This window comes from Pelophylax lessonae, assembly GCF_965119305.1.
Source record: "Pelophylax lessonae genome assembly, chromosome: 5".
Taxonomy (NCBI): Eukaryota; Metazoa; Chordata; class Amphibia; order Anura; family Ranidae; genus Pelophylax; species Pelophylax lessonae.
This window is the reverse complement of record NC_138772.1, coordinates 411134063-411152904: the sequence shown is the minus strand read 5'-3', so window position 1 is coordinate 411152904 and position 18842 is coordinate 411134063. Positions and strand designations below refer to the sequence as shown.

The 18842-nt window shown below is 42.7% G+C and overlaps 1 protein-coding gene across 1 annotated transcript in view; it reads left to right on the top strand.

Moving 5' to 3' along the window:
• Positions 1-18842, top strand: part of LOC309556539 (opsin-5-like) — a gene marked incomplete at its 5' end in the record, with an annotated part of 138066 nt that overhangs the window by 102002 nt on the left and 17222 nt on the right. Inside the window, 2 exons of the mRNA XM_082258983.1 lie at positions 732-859; positions 5700-6034. Of these exons, the coding sequence (XP_082115109.1) occupies positions 732-859; positions 5700-6034 (463 nt within the window). The remainder of the gene's footprint in view (positions 1-731; positions 860-5699; positions 6035-18842) is intronic.

Here is an 18842-nt window from a genome sequence, read left to right as displayed (position 1 = left end):
AGGTCAGGACTCTGTGCAGGCCAGTCAAGCCACCCCAAACTCTCTCATCCATGTCTTTATGGTCCTTGCTTTGTGCACTGGTGTGCAGTCATGTGGGAACAGGGAGAAGCCATCCCCAAACTGTTCACACAAAGTTGGGAGCATGAGATTGTCCAAAATGTCTTCATATGCTGACACCTTAGGAGTTCCCTTCACTAAAACTATGGGGCCAAGCCCGACCCCTGAAAAACAACCCCACACCATAATCCGCTGTCCACCAAATGATTTGGACCAATGCACAAAGCAAGGTCCATAAAGACATGGGGGAACGAGTTTGGGGTGGAGGAACTTGACTGGCCTGCACAGAGTCCTGACCTCAACCGATAGAACACCTTTGAGATGAATTAGAGCACAGACTGTGAGCCAGGCCTTCTCTCCAACATCAGTGCCTGACCTCACAAATGCGCTTCTGGAAGAATGGTAAAACATTCCCAAAGACACACTCCTAAACCTTGTGGACAGCCTTCCCAGAAGAGTTGAAGCTGTTATAGCAGCAAAAGATGGGCTAACTCTATATTGAACCCTATTGGATGCCATTAAAGTTCATAAGCGGGTAAAGGGAGGCATCCCAATACCTTTGGTAATATAGTGTATGTGAAGTATGCATGAATGAGCTTTTCTATATATCGTAATATTTTTGTAATTTTGACAGTCCTACTGTATTAATCACATTTCTCTGTCTTTGTTTCTAGGTGGATATATGGAACACATGTTTGTTTGTTTTATGCTTTCTGTGGTGTTCTGTTTGGAATATGTAGTTTGTCAACTGTAACATTACTAAGTACGGTGTGCTGCTTGAAAGTTTGTTTTCCTACTTATGGTAAGTTCACTTATTGACAGTCACACAGTTTGCAGTAGAAATACTTTAGGACCCATTTACCCGGAATGTGCATTAATGCAATCAAGTGTGAATGGGCCCTCAGGTGACTGTAGCCACTCACTTGTAAAAACATAGTTGAGCAATGTAACCGATACTTTGTTATCTATACTAACAGTTCATTTTTCAAGACAAGCTTTTAAAAAATGTTCTTCCTTATTCCATGCCAAACAGCTCTCTATGGATTTTGTACTGCCTAGATCAAAAGTAGGGAAAGTATTTCCTGAAAGCATGTCATTCAAACCATATGAAATTGTTTCAAGTTTTTGCAGTCCTAGCAGTTTTCTTGATATGAGGAAAATGTAAAGCCTTTAAAAAGGTACTTATTCACACCAAGCCAGTTAGTAAAAGAGCACAAACCTAATACTACTAGGGATGATCGAACGGTTCGGGTCAACCATCAGTTCGACCCGAACATTGGCTGTTCGAGGTTCGGCGGAATTTAGAACTTTTTGCTCAAAAAGTTCGGAATTCGGCAACCAGAACCAACCAAAATGAAATGGTTCAGGAAATGGGCTTTAAAAGCCCGTGATTGGACCAGAACCATCAGTAAAAGCCAATTGAGGGGGCAGGAGAATGCTAGGAATGTGATTGGAGTGACTAGGGGGTCCATAGGCCAATCATTAGTGAATACGCCCCCCAGTATATAAGATAGCCCCCGCCAAATTCCTAGCATTGTTATACAGGGACATGGAAGAGAGTGGAAGCAGTTCTGTGACTTCTGTTACAAAGTGTCATTTAGCAATTTTTAGTGTGAGGAAAGGGATATCTAGTGTAGTTAGGGTGCTATTTTCCACTATAGTTAGCTTTAATTATTCAGTTTCTGTAGGGAAAGTGTTAAGTGTAAGGGGACCGTAGTGTAGTGTAGGGTTAACTGACTGTGACTGCTATGGAAGGGTGACAAAACCCTTCCATATCAGGGTGACCGCTATAGAGAAAAGATTGTTTCTCTTGTGTCACATTCAGTGCACTAATATGGCTTCGCCCCTGTCAGCATTCTTTTTGCTGCAGGCATTTATAGGGCTTTTTTGAGGACATGTTTGGAGTCAGGCATGACATCTGAACATGTGTATAGGGGTATATATACACACACGTCTGTATATATACACCTGCACATATGTAGGTGTGAAAGGAGCAGAACACTATACTTGCACTAATTAAATAATTATCACTAATATGGCTCCGCTCCTATCACACCTATATATGTGTAAGTGTAAAATACATATAAGTGTGTGTGTATATATATATATATATATATATATATACCCCTATACAGAAGTTCAGATGTTTTGCCTGCCTCCAAAGAACCCAAAAAAATGCCAAAAAAAATGCCAGCACCAAAAAAAAAATGCCCAGGTTTGTTCTTGCAGGCGTTTTTTTGGGCACTTTTTTTGGGTTCTTTGGAGGCAGGCAAAACATCTGAACTTCTGTATAGGGGTATTTATATACACATACACTGATATGTATTTTACACTTACACATATATAGGTGTGTTAGGAGCGGAGTCATATTAGTTTAATTTTTTCATTAGCAAAAGTATAGTGTTCTGCTACTTTCACACCTACTGTATATATGTGTATGGGTATATATACATATAAGTGTGTGTGTATATATACCCCTATACAGAAGTTCAGATGTTTTGCCTGCCTCCAAAGAACCCAAAAAAATGCCAAAAAAATTGCCAGCGCCAAAAAAAAATGCCCAGGTTTGTTCTTGCAGACGTTTTTTTGGGCATTTTTTTGGGTTCTTTGGAGGCAGGCATGACATCTGAACTTCTGTATAGGGGTATATATACACACCTACACATATATAGGTGTGAAAGTAGCAGAACACTATAATTGCGCTAATTAAATAATTAGCACTAATATGGCTCCGCTCCTAACACACCTATATATGTGTAAGTGTAAAATACATTAAAGTTTGTGTATATATATATATACCCCTATACAGAAGTTCAGATGTTTTGTCTGCCTCCAAAGAACCCAAAAAAATGCAAGCGCCAAAAAAAATGCCCAGGTTTGTTCTTGCAGGCGTTTTTTTGGGCACTTTTTTGGGGCTCTTTGGAGGCAGGCAAAACATCTGAACTTCTGTATAGGGGTATATATATATATATATATATATATATATATATACACACACACTTGTATGTATTTTACACTTACACATATATAGGTGTGTTAGGAGCGGAGCCATATTAGTTTAATTTTTTCATTAGCAAAAGTATAGTGTTCTGCTACTTTCACACCTATATATGTGTATGAGTATATATACTGTACATATAAGTGTGTGTGTATATATACCCCTATACAGAAGTTCAGATGTTTTGCCTGCCTCCAACACCCCCAAAAAATGCCCAAAAAAACGCTTGATACTAAACCGGCAAGGTGTGAAAAGAGCGGAGCCATATCCCTGTTCTATAAGTGACAAAATACAAACAATCTTTTTTTATATGGTTCTGGACATGCTACAGAGCTGAAACTTCACATGTACACTTTTTAGACCCCCCAGACACTAAATCCATTTTTTTTTTTACATTTTTTCAATAATTGGCTCTCTATCAAAAATGACAATTTTTAAGACCTTTTTTTTTGTGTGATTAATAGTCCCTGGGGCATGACCCAGAACCCTAGGCACTTTTAAGGGGCATTTATTGGGTTTTAGGGCTTCAAATTTGTGTTTTTTTTTATTACCGAAGTTCGGGTCCCATTGATTTCAATGGGGTTCTGATATCCGGGCTGAACTTTCGGGAAGTTCGGATGTTCTGGCCGAACCAAACTTTTGAAAAGTTTGATCATCCCTAAATACTACTACACTGGTTTCTAGCATTCTTTTTGCCTTCAGGATATAATGCTTTGTGACACCATTTAAAGTATGCCCGTCCTCGTATAAATGGGGGCAAGTCTTATACTGGAGTGGAAGTCTGGCAGTAGAAAGCTTTCACAGGATAAAACCTTGTTCTACTTTGCCAAAAAATATGTGGAACCACCCTTTCAAATGAGCCTTTACTCCATTTTTAACATATTAGTGAAAGCATCTCACTTACTACTAGACACCACAATGTAGCTTTAATTCACAAAGCAAAGAGAACATGATAAAAATGCTTATTTTCCAAAAATTAAAGTCCAAATAGATTTCACATTATAGTTAAATGGCTGAAAATAAAAATCGGGAAAGAGCTGGGCTGACATATACGGAAGACAGGTGTGTCTCAGTCCCAAAAAGTATTGTAATGGAACAAGAGGTAAAAAAGGCCCAGGGGACTTTAAAGAGACAATCACACAAAAAAATATAAAATTACATAAAGTAAAAAAGGAAGAACAACCTATGAGAATCACAAGAAGTCTCCACCCTGCGCCAATGATGTAAGAAGATAATCTCTAAGTAATGAGCTGCCACCTAACAAATAATGACAATAAAAATAAAAGGGTGAATTGAATCAAAGGACCCAGACCACCAGGCGGCGCTGATAAATCATATATACATGGTAAATCTGAATGTGAACTATATTCCAAGGACACCCATGATATTAAATCCAAAAATAAAATAAAATACACAACAAATAGAATTTGTAGTATTGGGATAAATTATAGTACAACAATAAATATGTCTATAATTGCTCTGTAAATGCTCTATAAACAAGTCTAATTAATTAATCCCCTATTAATTGGACTTGTTTATAGAGCATTTACAGAGCATTTATAGACATGTTTATTGTTGTACTATAATTTATCCCAATACTGCAAATTCTATTTATTGTGTATTTTATTTTATTTTTGGATTTAATATCATGGGTGTCCTTGGAATATAGTTCACATTCAGATTTACCATGTATATATGATTTATCAGCGCTGCCTGGTGGTCTGGGTCCTTTGATCCTATTTACCCTTTTATTTTTATAAAATTACTTAAGTTTTATGCTCCAAAAAGATAAAAAAAAGACAATACATAGTGTTACATATAACAAACATAGTACTCAATTAAGAACATTGCACATAACCAATATGTATAGAGATACTTTTTAATCAGTTTGAACATCAATCGTATCGATGGTCTGTGCTTGCTGGATCTTGACATGTTTCGCGAAGACACAGTTTCGCTTCATCAGGAGAAAGAAAGCACAGATAATCTATAGGCAAGAAAACATGAAACAAATACTTTTTTTTTTTTGGGTCTTTGTCTCATGTTGCTACGTTTTCTTGCCTATAGTTTATCTGTGCTTTTTTCCTGATGAAGCGAAACAGTGTCTTCGCAAAACGCGTCGAGATCCAGCAAGCATAGACCATCGATACGATTGATGTTCAAACGGATTATTAAGTATCTCTATACATATTGGTTATGTACAATGTTCTTAGCTGAGTACTATGTTTGTTATATGTAACATTATGTATTGTCTTTTTTATCTTTTTGTAGAATAAAACTCATGTAATTTTATATTTTTTTGTGTGGTTGTCTCTTTAAAGTCCCTTGGGCCTTCTCCTCTTGTTCCTATGAAAATAAAAATCCTTATACTTGTGTAAAGCTTTGTGAATCAAACATGTTGCATTTTAACTGTATTAACCAGAAAAAAAAACACTTCTGGGTTCTGATTTGTAACCTTTTTCTATAACAATGTCCTTGCTGCCTACTGAAGCAGTCATGGGAATGGCAGCTGATGAAGCTTAGTCATTAGGTCAGAGAACGTTTCATTTCCCTCTCTTATTAGATTATGCAAAGTAAAATGCTCATTTTGTGTATATATCTTGGTATGTGAATTGTAATTTTAACAAAAACTCATCTTTTTTAGGAAATAGATTTGGCCATAAACATGGAAGCATTCTCATTTGCTGCGCCTGGGCATACTCAGCTCTTTTTGCCACTTCACCTTTAATTCACTGGGGCAATTATGGAGCAGAACCATATGGCACAGCTTGCTGCATCGACTGGCGTTCTTCTAACGTGAGCCAATCCGCCATGTCTTACACTATAGCTCTTTTTGTGTTTTGCTTCCTAATTCCTTGTGGAATTATAATAACTTCATTTACGCTTATATTGATAACATTGAAGGAGTCTCGGAAAGCTGTGGACCGTCATAGTTCAGTTCCTGCAAGGATGAGCAATGTACAGATCACCATTGTAAAGGTAAATTACTCAGAAACTTGGATCAATCTTAGTAGCATGGCCTATAGTATGCACTTTCTCTGTCCCCAGGGACACCTAGGGGGGAATTAATAAAAAGGGATAAGACAGATTTTATCCCAACCGGTGCTGTTGCCCATACCAACCAATTTGCTTTTATCACATCAGGAACCCAAAATAATAACATAACTTTATTGGGTAATCACAGGCAGCCCTGTTTTTTTTTTTCTTGGATGAATATTTCAATACATAGCTGAATTCATTATTGTTTATCCTATAACACAGGTTTGCATAGTCATTGTAGTCTTCTGTCTACACATGAACATGCATGTCTGAGCATCAAAGATGTATAAACAAGCCTGGTTATGCAACCGTTGCAAAAAGAAAAAAAAGGTATTGTGACAGCTAAATCATACCCCAATGTACAACCACTATCTTCTGCCTATAGTAACTTTATATTAGAAATACAAACTGGGCAATGCATAAATCATAAAGGAAAGCTGTTTAACTTAACGTCTGCATTTTGTTTTTTGGATGCACTCTTTGAAAGAAAAGCTAATTGTTTATTAGTATTTTGCCTGTTATAACGCCAAAATTAATTGAAAACAAGAGTTTCTACATATTCTGGGTCATGATAGCTATTACACACTGCATTATCTGGGTCAAAATTACTCCTTTCAAAATGTTTCACTGGTGATCACTATGGAGGCTAGGTAAAAGAGGTGCTGAAATTTAAGGCTTCTTTCACACTATCCGTCTGTCGGACGGACTCCGTTTATCTCAGCAGGGGATCGATCCACCGATCCCCCGCTGAGCAGGAGGATGACAGCTGTTCTCCGCGCTATGTGCGGAAACACAGCTGTCAATTCCCCATACATCTCTATGGGGGAATTGGATGGGAACGGACCCTCGGTCCGTTCTCATCCGATCCCATCCGCTGGACGGATGGAAAATAGGGTTTACATCTGTCTAGATTTGACGGATCGAATCGGATCGGATGTCAGCGGACATGTCTCCGCTAACATCCGATGCCCCATAGGGATGCATGGGGGGACCGTTCAGATTCGCCAAAATAACGGACAGGCGGATCTGAACGGTCCGCCTGTGTGAAAGGGGCCTTAATGTCAAACTTCGGGCTAGGATTTCCCCCTTCCTCTTTCCTTCCCCAACCATTGAAGCATATCTGCTCTGCAGAAAAAAAAAATCTAAACTTTTTTCTAAATGTGTTCTATTCAGTACGGGGACATCACAGGTTATCTTCACCCTCGTCTTCCTCTGGCAGTAGGCTGATCCTGAATGCTGCAGAAAGCAGTGCTACATATGATATATACAGTGGGTACGGAAAGTATTCAGACCCCCTTAAATTTTTCACTCTTTGTTATATTGCAACCATTTGCTAAAATAATTTAGGTTCATTCTTCTTCCTCATGAATGTACACATAGCACCCCATACTGACAGAAAAACACAGAATTGTTGACATTGTTGCAGATTTATTAAAAAAGAAAAACTGAAATATCACATGGTCCTAAGTATTCAGACCCTTTGCTCAGTATTTAGTAGAAGCCCCCTTTTGATCTAATACAGCCAGGAGTCTTTTTGGGAAAGATGCAACAAGTCTTTCACACCTGGATTTGGGGATCCTCTGCCATTCCTCCTTGCAGATCCTCTCCAGTTCTGTCAGGTTGGATGGTAAACGTTGGTGGACAGCCATTTTTAGGTCTCTCCAGAGATGCTCAATTGGGTTTAATTCAGGGCTCTGGCTGGGCCATTCAAGAACAGTCACGGAGTTGTTGTGAAGCCACTCCTTCGTTATTTTAGCTGTGTGCTTAGGGTCATTGTCTTGTTGGAAGGTAAACCTTCGGCCCAGTCTGAGGTCCAGAGCACTCTGGAGAAGGTTTTTGTCCAGGATATCCCTGTACTTGGCCGCATTCATCTTTCCCTCGATTGCAACCAGTCGTCCTGTCCCTGCAGCTGAAAAACACCCCCACAGCATGATGCTGCCACCACCATGCTTCACTGTTGGGACTGTATTGGACAGGTGATGAGCAGTGCCTGGTTTTCTCCACACATACCGCTTAGAATTAAGGCCAAAAAGTTCTATTTTGGTCTCATCAGAGCAGAGAATCTTATTTCTCACCATCTTGGAGTCCTTCAGGTGTTTTTTAGCAAACTCCATGCGGGCTTTCATGTGTCTTAGACTGAGGAGAGGCTTCCGTCGGGCCACTCTGCCATAAAGCCCCAACTGGTGGAGGGCTGCAGTGATGGTTGACTTTCTACAACTTTCTCCCATCTCCTGACTGCATCTCTGGAGCTCAGCCACAGTGATCTTTGGGTTCTTCTTTACCTCTCTCACCAAGGCTCTTCTCCCCCGATAGCTCAGTTTGGCCGGACGGCCAGCTCTAGGAAGGGTTCTGGTCGTCCCAAACGTCTTCCATTTGAGGATTATGGAGGCCACTGTGCTCTTAGGAACCTTAAGTGCAGCAGAAATCTTTTTGTAACCTTGGCCAGATCTGTGCCTTGCCACAATTCTGTCTCTGAGCTCTTCAGGCAGTTCCTTTGACCTCATGATTCTCATTTGCTCTGACATGCATTGTGATCTGGAAGGTCTTATATAGACAGGTGTGTGGCTTTCCTAATCAAGTCCAATCAGTATAATCAAACACAGCTGGACTCAAATGAAGGTGTAGAACCATCTCAAGGATGATCAGAAGAAATGGAAAGCACCTGAGTTAAATATATGAGTGTCACAGCAAAGGGTCTGAATACTTAGGACCATGTGATATTTCAGTTTTTCTTTTTTAATAAATCTGCAACAATGTCAACAATTCTGTGTTTTTCTGTCAGTATGGGGTGCTATGTGTACATTCATGAGGAAGAAGAATGAACTTAAATGATTTTAGCAAATGGCTGCAATATAACAAAGAGTGAAAAATTTAAGGGGGTCTGAATACTTTCCGTACCCACTGTATATATATATATATATATATATATATATACACACACTGTTCCCTGCAACATTGTCCTATACATGCAGGGCAGGGGCAGGGCCAGGAAGTAAGTGGGTTTAATGAAGACTGGCATCATTTAGTTATTAAGAGAAGTTGCACTGGGGTGGTGAGCAGGGGAGTCTGTGGGAAACAGTACCTGGAGAAATTATAGCAGCCAATACAGAGTACCTCAAGGTGACACTTTTAAAGAGTTTCAATTAGTTGAGAATTTCTGTGAAAGATGATCATCCTAAAATAGGAACAGGAAATATTATAGGAGTAAGGGGATCCCCAGTTTAAAAAGAGCATAGTAAGCTCTAATGCTTCATTACAGGGATTTGAAATGAAGTTCCCAGCAAACTGGATTGAATCTGGCTGCTATCCGGATTGAATATAAGGGCTGACAATATCCTTACCCCTGTACTGGAAGGTGTGACTATAGGTATTTACCTTACTAAGGTTTTTTAATCAAATTTAGTCATTAATAAAGTTTTGTAAATTTGTATTAGTTAACCACTTGCCTACAGTGCACTTTCACCCCCTTCCTGCCCAGACCGATTTTCAGCTTTCAGCGCTCTCACACTTTGACTGAGAATTACTCAGTCATGCAACACTGTACCCATACAAAAATTGTGTCCTTTTTTTCACACAAATAGAGCTTTCTTTTGATGGTATTTGATCAATACTGGGTTTTTTATTTTTTGTGCTATAAATAAAAAAAGACTGAAAATATCGTGAAAAAATGCATTTTTCTTTGTTTCTGTCATAAAATTTTGCAAATTAGTCATTTTTCTTCACAAATTTTGTCCAAAATTTATACTGCTACTTATCTTTGGTAAAAAAACCCAAATAAGTGTATATTATTTGGTCTTTATGAAAGTTATAGAGTCAACAAGTTATGGTGCTATTCATTGAAAATTGATCACACTTGATCACACCTGATGTACTGAAGGCCTATCTCATTTCTTGAGACACTAAAAGGTCAGGAAAGTACAAATACCCCCCAAATGACCCCTTTTTGGAAAGTAGACATTCCAAGGTATTTAATAAGGGGCATGATGAGTTTTTTGAAGTTGTAATTTTTTTCCCACAATGCTTTGCAAAATGAAGATTTTTATTTTTTATTTTTTTTTTTTTACAAATTGCCGAATTAACAGGTTATTTCTCTCACACAGCACATGTATACTTGCAACTACACCCCAAAACACATTCTACTACTCCTCCTGAGTATGGCGATACCACATGTGTGAGACTTTTTCACAGCCTGGCCACATACAGAGGCCTAACATCCAAGTAGCAGCGTCCGGCATTCTAGGAGCACAAATTACACATATCATTTCCTGACAACCTATCGCACTTTTGAAGGCCCTGGAGCACCAGGACAATGGAAACCCCCATAAAATGACCCCATTTTGGAAAGCAAACAGCCCAACGTATAATTTTTGAGGCATAATGAGTCTTTTGAATATGTCATTTTTTTCCACAAGTTTTTGGAAAATGTGGAAAGAAAATGAAAACACATTTTTTTTACACAAAGCTGTCCATTTATGCAATATTTCTAACACATCGCATGTACATAGCAAAACTTGCACCCCAAAATACATTCTGCTATTCCTCCTGAGTATGGTGATACCACATGTGTAACACTTTTTCACAGCCTGGCCACATACATAGGCCTCACATCCAAGTAGCGCTTTACACAAAGTTGTCCATTTATCCACTTTAAGACTGGGCCTATTTTTGACACTTGGTGTTTACAAGCTAAAATCATTTTTTTTGCTAGAAAACTACTTTGAACCCCCAAACATTATATATTTTTTTTAGCAGAGACCCTAGAGAATAAAATGGAGATCGTTGCAATATTTTTTATCACACTATATTTGCGCAGCAGTCTTCCAAATGCGATTTTTTTGAAAAAAATTCACTTTTTTGAACTCAAAAATCAGAAAACAGTAAATTTAGCCCAATTTTTTTCCATAATGTGAAAGATAATGTTATGCCGAGTAATTAGATACCCAACATGTCATGCTTCAAAATTGCGCATGCTCACAGAATGGCGCCAAACATTGGTACTTAAAAATCCCCATAGGCAACATTTTAAAAATTTCTGCAGGTTACCAGCTTAGAGTTACAGAGGAGGTCTAGGGCTCAAATTATTGCACTCGCTCTAACGATCGCGGCGATACCTCACATGTATGGTTTGAACACCGTTTACATATGTGGGCGGGACTTGCGTATGCGTTTGCTTCTGCGCGCGAGCTAACGGGGACAGGGCGCTTTAATTTTTTTTTTTTTCCTATTTATTTTATTTATTATTTTTTTATTTTTACACAGTTTAAAAAAAAAAATGTTTTGATCATTTTTATTCCTATTACAAGGAATGTAAACATCCCTTGTAATAGAAATAGGCATGACAGGTCCTCTTTATTGTGAGATCTGGGGTCAAAAAGACCTCACACCTCACAACTACACTAAAAAAGCAAAAAAAAAAAAAAAAATTGTTGAAAGAGGAAAAAAAAAAGCAAAAAAAAAAAGCGGCCCTTTAAACCGGTTGCTAGGCAACGTCTTTTGACGTAGCTCCGGTCCTCCAAGACCATAGAGTTGAGTGAGGGCCATCTTGCCCTCACTCGACTTCCTGTCTCTGAGGATCCGGGACCGGATAGTTTTCCCCGCTGCCGGCGGGTCCGGTAAGCTGGGAAAACGTCTGGGACGCGGCAGGAGGGGGGGGGCACCTCTTCCCCTGCACCGTAAGGGTAATTCCGTGGCGAATCCGCCACTGGGACCACCCTTATCTGAAAGCCGACCGCCCGCCGTTTCAAAAAATACCGGGGTTATGGGGGCTATCTGCTGCCATAACCCCAGTATTTAGCTTTTAATGGCCGACGCATATAGTCGTTAGGCGGTCAGTAAGTGATTGCATGTATATGGCAAACAGGTGACGATGACTGACGGGGTGACAGGTGACGATGACTGATGGGGTGACAGGTGACGATGACTGATGGGGTGACAGGTGACGATGACTGATGGGGTGACAGGTGACGATGATTGATGAGGTGACAGGTGATGATGATTGATGAGGTGACAGGTGACGATGATTGATGGGGTGACAGGTGACGATGATTGATGGGGTGACAGATGACAATCACTGACGGGGTGACATGTGACGATGATTGATGGGGTGACAAGTGACGATGACTGATGGGGTGACAGGTGACGATGACTGATGGGGTGACATGTGACGATGATTGATGGGGTGACAAGTGACGATGACTGATGGGGTGACAGGTGACGATGACTGATGGGGTGACAGGTGACGGTGATTGATGGGGTGATAGGTGACGGGCGATGGTCACTGATGGGTGACAGGTGACGGGCGATGGTGCACGGCGGTACTGATGGCAGTCTCTGGTGACCGGTGAACTTTAGGCTACGTTCACATGTGAGCGTAGCGATCACGGGCAGAATCACTGCGATTCTGCCCGTGATCCAGAAATCATTGCAAATTGCGGGGCGCCTGTGCGTTGCCCGTGATTTGCAATAGCACCCCAAACGCTGTGCGATGTTGCTGCGATTTCCGCCTGCCGAATCGAGGTAACATCACGCAAACAACGCATGACGCTCCAAAGAAACTCTTGTACCTTTTTTGGGCGTCATGCGATGTTTGCGCGATGTTACCACGATTCGGCAGGTGGAAATGGCGGCAACATCGCACAGCGTTTGGGGTGCTATTGCAAATCAGGGGCAACGCACAGGTGTCCCGCGATTTGCAATGATTTCCGGATCGCGGGCAGAATCGCAGTGATTCTGCCTGCGATTGCTACGCTCACATGTGAACGTTATGGGTGTCAATTTCTGGGCACTGATGAGGTGACTGTTGGGTGACAGGTGACATTGGGGGGGGGCTGAGGACTGTGTGGGGACCTTTATTAGTGTGATTTTTACTTTGTGACATGTGTACAGAGCAGTAACTCACTATTTCTAGCTCTTCTCCCCTCATACTGGAAACTGTATGAGGGGAGAAGAGCTAGTAACACTGAGTTACTGCTCTTTGTTTACATTTTGTGATCGGCTGTGAATGGATTCACAGCCGATCACATAGTAAACAGTCACTGTCAGTGACTGTTTACTACCGCCGGTGACAGCTGTGTTCCTACGGAACACAGTGCCACCGACATGACCGCGCTGCGCGCTCCCGATCGCGCATGCGCGGTCATCTGGTGGGCGCCTTCATTGTGATCGGCTGTGTCATTGGAACACAGCCGAGCCCATTGGCTGTTTCCCCACTGCCGGTGACGGGGGGTGTCCCGGGGACACCCCGACACCGGCAGTGCAGGGCGGCGCGCACGCGATCGCGCGCCTGCCCTACTTAAAGTGCCGCCGTCATTTGACGGCAGCCCAGGATAATGGTCGCTCCGCCCCGCCGTCATATGACGGCGGGCGGGCGGCAAGCGGTTTAACAGCAAGGGTGTCTTTATTACCTACTTTATCAATTTGTGCTATACGGCTGACATATTTTTGACATTAGTTCATTTAGGTACATACACCCTCATCATATCATTGGCGAGACAGTGACCTTTGTGAATCTTTAACTTCCCTTACCCCTGTTGTGCTTTGTAAGTGGTTCACAGCAAACACTTGATATTAAACAAAAGGAGTCGCATCCCATAATAACATTTACATAGTTGACAGCAGGGAGTTTCGCCATGTTGCGCAAATTTTATAGTAGGCTTTTTTTTTTTTTTGCCAGGCTCGACTTGGGCTTCAAACCATATTGTAAGGCCGTCAGAGCTTCCATTTAAAACAAAGAAATTTATCATGATATTTTGGTTTTTGTTTTTACTAAATTTTGTTTTAAGCACAGTCATGCGGGGGGTTTTCAATAAAGACTGCAGTGTACATAAGTGAGCCACCCAACACTTTAGGCATTGCTCTTATTCTGATATACTGTATAAACCAATATGGGTTCACCTTGACAGATTGGAACGGTGCCATTTCCTGCAATAGGCTGTGACTTGTCATGCAATTTGACCTGTCATATCGCTTAACAAATCGCTCCAATGTGAACAAGGCCTTTAACTGATGAAGATCTCAGTACTTGATGATTAGGACATACGTGTCAATACTCCATCTGGAGAGTGATGTTCCATGGCCAAAAAAGTCCAACTTTCTTCTGGTGGTGATATTTAACTTAAAAAAAAAAACATAAACATAAAATATGTGTCGCGAGGTGTCATATGCGAAAAAGATAACTGTTTGACATGTGGAAGGAACTCTGCTCCATCTAGTGGCCAAAATGACACATTGCAGCTGTTCTGTGAATTTCTGTCTGTGAGTTTAACAGAATACAACATCCATAATTCTCTTAGAGTACCAGGGTGCACTGCTTCACCGCACAGCCTTCTGGGGGAAGCTTTATAAAGGAAGGGAGGAGCCAGGCTCACTCTCTTGGAAAAGACACAGTGAGACAAGCAGGAAGCCAGTGCTGTGGGCTGATGCTGCATGTTAGGCCGAAACTCCTGGGCCTGAAGTGACTAAGTTGCAGTGTTTCATCTCCAGTAGAGGATCCCTCCTGGAGGTCCCATCGATGTTTTGCAGAGACCACAGTCATCCACCACTAATACCTAGCGCGGCTGGTGACAGAGGCCGGAGATGAGACAGTCCTGTTGGTGAGAGGGCACCTGCCCAAAAAAACTGACTCTATCTACCAAAGAAATAACTTTAGTTAGGATTAACCTTAGAGTAGTAGAAGGCAATATATCGGGTGGCCCAGTACATCTCCCACAGAAGTTTTACCGCCAAACCTGCACAGACACCCCGCGGTGATTACTAACTGTTTGCTGCCATCTTCTCTATTGATCATCCATCCTCAATGTGGATTACAAATCGCGAGTGCACCAACATTGCTAGCGAAGATATAGAGAAGAAACAGCGGAATCACATGTGGGACTCAGATAGGCCTACCTGTCTGGTACTGTGTCTGGCATTCATTATACATGACTGTGGGAGTACTTTTATCTTTCTAAGTTGGTACATGTAATTCCTTAAAGAGCCATATTTCATTGTATCTCACTTGTTTCATTCTGATACATAGTAAATTAAGCTTTAATTTAATGCAATCCTGTGTGTTGTCCCATTGTGTCACCCAGAAGGACTACAGCTGGAGAGAGGTAACAAGTCATTATTATTTATTGAAGTGTTATATTACAATTTGTGTAGCCATGTAGTATTCCAGTCCTGTTCTGGGTCAGTTGTGCCTAGGGAGTGTTCGAGCCAATTCCGAGGGTTGTTAGGCAGGGCATAGACCCAATAGTCTAATCAGCAGCTCCTACGGGGGTAGTGCTACACGTGGGGGCTCGTCCGGGATATCTACAGTCCTGCAACACAACCATCTCAGCCACAGAATCCCCCTCAACGCAGAAATGGATCCTACCGCTGCAGCCGAGTGGTGCAGGGAAGAGAATGTTGTAGTGGAAAATGGCCTGGTGGTTGAAATCAAGGGAGAGGTCTGGACTGAGGAAAAACTCCTCCCAGTTTTAAGGGCACTGTCCACAGACAGGAAATTCTGGGTGACTGACATAAAGACAGACACCACCGTTCCACATACGTATGCATTGTGTGAGTGGAGGAAGGGGGTCCCTAATTACTTTAAGGGAACCAGTGTAAAGACTACTGACCAAACAGAACTTTTCTTAATACATCCAGAAGTCCTTACTGAAGGTCCCTCATCCACCACTCCTGGGGGATCCAGCAAAGAAAAAGGTGTCCAAGAAGGGAGTCCAGAGTCACCACCTTTGTCTACCTTTAGCTCAGAACTGTGTGCTGTTCTCTGGTAAATCGTAGCAAAATGTAGTAAGGACTCCCCAAACTATCTGATGACTGGATATAGGAAGCTCAGGACATTCTCTGGGAAACAGCCTGTGCCTTCAACAGAAGATGGGTTTGAAGAGTGGTTAGATACCGCCACTCAGGCTTTGGAAGAGTGGGAGGTACCAGAACAGCACAAGAAACAGAGAATCACAGAAAGTTTAAGGGGACCTGCACTAGAGGCCGTACGTAATCTCAAGCTAAGCAAAAAGAACTGTACTGCACAGGATTATCTAGACATTCTACAAGATGTATTTGGTCGGACGGAGAACGTGGCTGAACTTCTTTACCAGTTAGACCACTGTTACCAAGAAGAGGAAGAGAAGTTGTCCGAATTTATTAGACGCCTGGATAAGATCATCCACCAGATCTTGTTAAAGAAAGGGATAGACCCCCGGAAGGTAGATGAGACTCGTGCACGGCAGGTGCTGAGAGGGGCTCAACCCTTAGATCCCATTGCCATACTGTTGCGAACTGGCCAAGATGGTGGCATTCTGGAATACCCTGACCTGATCCGAATGGTCAGAGAAGAAGAGGTCATGTTGGACAACAAAAGGAAGAGTCGGCAGTTTGACTCAACTGCTCGTGTCAGAGTGATAAGTGCAAAAGAAAGTGACTCGCAAGTTGAACTCCTAAAGACCCAGGTGTCCCAGTTGATAGAAATGGTGTCCATCCTGACTAGTCAGGCATCTACTCTACCTGATGGGAACGCGTCAGAGAAGCCGGATAAACCTTCTAACCTTAGAGTAGACCCGGAACCAAGACCTAGGAGATCGCTAACTTGTTTCAACTGTGGGGGAGTAGGACATGTTAGAGGAGTATGTCCCAGCCCAGGAAATTTCGCCTCAGAACCTCGCAAGCCAGCGGAAAAACTTCAGAGGGCACCCGTGAAGGAGTCGACCGGGTGCCCGCCAGTTTCAAGGGACTCCAAGAGACTCAATGATTCAGGGAATCTGAGTCAGGGAGTCAGATCCAGGTACAACGCCCCTAGTTCTATACTCCAGGCTACTGAGAGGAGGAAAATCAATGCACATCGGGCCCAGAGGGGACTGAAGTCCAGAAGAAAAAACAAGAAGAAAAGAGCTTGGGTGCAGAGAACTGAATCAGACTACAAGGCCACTCCAAGAGAATTCCCAACTAACTTGGTCGGGCCTTCCCCTGTAGTCTCCGTCCAGGTAGAAGGAATTTACACAAGAGCCCTCCTTGACACTGGGGCTCAAGTGACTCTTTTGTACAGAGATTTTTATGATAAACACCTCACCCATCTACCTCTGCAGAAACTGGAAGATCTAGAGATATGGGGTATCGGGACTCAAAGTTTTCCCTATGACGGGTATCTGCCAATCAAGTTGACCTTTGACCCATCAGTGGCTGGTGAAGCTGAAACCTTCGACACCCTAGCGGTGGTCTGTCCTCGTCCGCCAGGGGCCAGCAAAAGCTCTCTCATCGTAGGGACCAACACTGACCTGGTAAGGCGCCTCCTGACACAGCTGGTCCAGGGACAGGATGCTCCAGCGCCAAGGATTCACCCCATGCTACGGCAGGCCTATCAACGATTAGTATTGGAGCAAGAGACTCCTGCAGAAGGAGTTGGAAGACTCTGGAAGTTGGGCAGAACGGAAGGTCTTGCAGCCAGGAGAGGTGGCTTGTCTGAAAGCTTCCGTTAAACTCACATGGAAACAGCCGGGCCCTTTTATCATCTTTGAATCAGGTCCACAGGAAGAGGAGAGAGGGATAGAAGTAATTCCTGAAGTGATCCCTTTGAAAGTGTTACAGAAAAACCGTGGAAGGGTTTTAGTGAGTGTCAGAAACACCTCTACTACACCGGTGAAGGTACCGGCCAGAGTGCTGTTGGGCCAAGTTAACCCGGCTACCCCAGTTGTCCCATCTGATCTTAAAGAGGAGGAAAGGGGTGAAGTTGTCATAGAAGAGCTCTGCTCTGGAAACGCTGCCCTCCCACCGGAATGGGTGAAGAGGGCCAAGGCACAACTTGCTCGATGGAGGGAAATATTCTCTAAGGACGAGTTTGACGTGGGATGTGCCAGGAGTGCCACTCATAAGATCCGCCTGAGTGAGGACAAACCTTTCAGGGAAAGAGTCCGGCGAATCCCCTTAGGTGACTTAGAGATCTACGTCAACAGCTGGCAGAACTCAAGAAGACCGGGATTATCAGAGAATCCAGGAGCCCATATGCTTCTCCGATAGTGGTAGTCCGGAAGAAAAACGGATCTCTGAGGCTTTGTATTGACTACCGAACGCTGAACAGAAGAACCATCCCAGACCAGTATACCACTCCTCGAATGGAAGACGCCCTACAGAGCCTGTCAGGGGCGAAGTGGTTCAGTGTGATGGACTTAAAGAGTGGGTATTATCAGATCCCCATGCACCCTGAAGATCGGGAGAAGACAGCCTTCATCACCCCTGTGGAGTTCTTTGAGTTCAATCGCATGCCTCAGGGGTTGTCAGGGGCCCCTGCTACCTTCCAAAGGCTGATGGAAAGGACCGTTGGAGATATGAATTTGATAGAGGTACTGGTATACTTGGATGATGTTATCGTGTTTGGCAGAACTTTGGAAGAACACGAGGAGAGGTTGGAAAAGGTCCTGAAGAGGCTACATGAAGAAGGCCTGAAACTTTCTCCTGAGAAGTGCCAATTCTATCAGTCCTAGGTCCATTACCTGGGCCACATCGTGTCTGAAGAAGGGGTGGCCACTGACCCGGACAAGCTGGATGCTGTCGCCTCCTGGCCGAGACCTACAAATGTGACCGAACTTCGGTCGTTCCTGGGTTTTTGCTCCTATTACAGGAGGTTTGTAGAGGGGTTCGCCAAGATTGCCCGACCCCTCAATGAGTTACTAAAGAACGAAGAAGATGACGTTCCTGAACTGGTCAAGCCAGTGAAGTCCACCATGGGACCCCGGAAGGCCAAGGAGTCCATCCAGGATCAGTGGACCCCAGA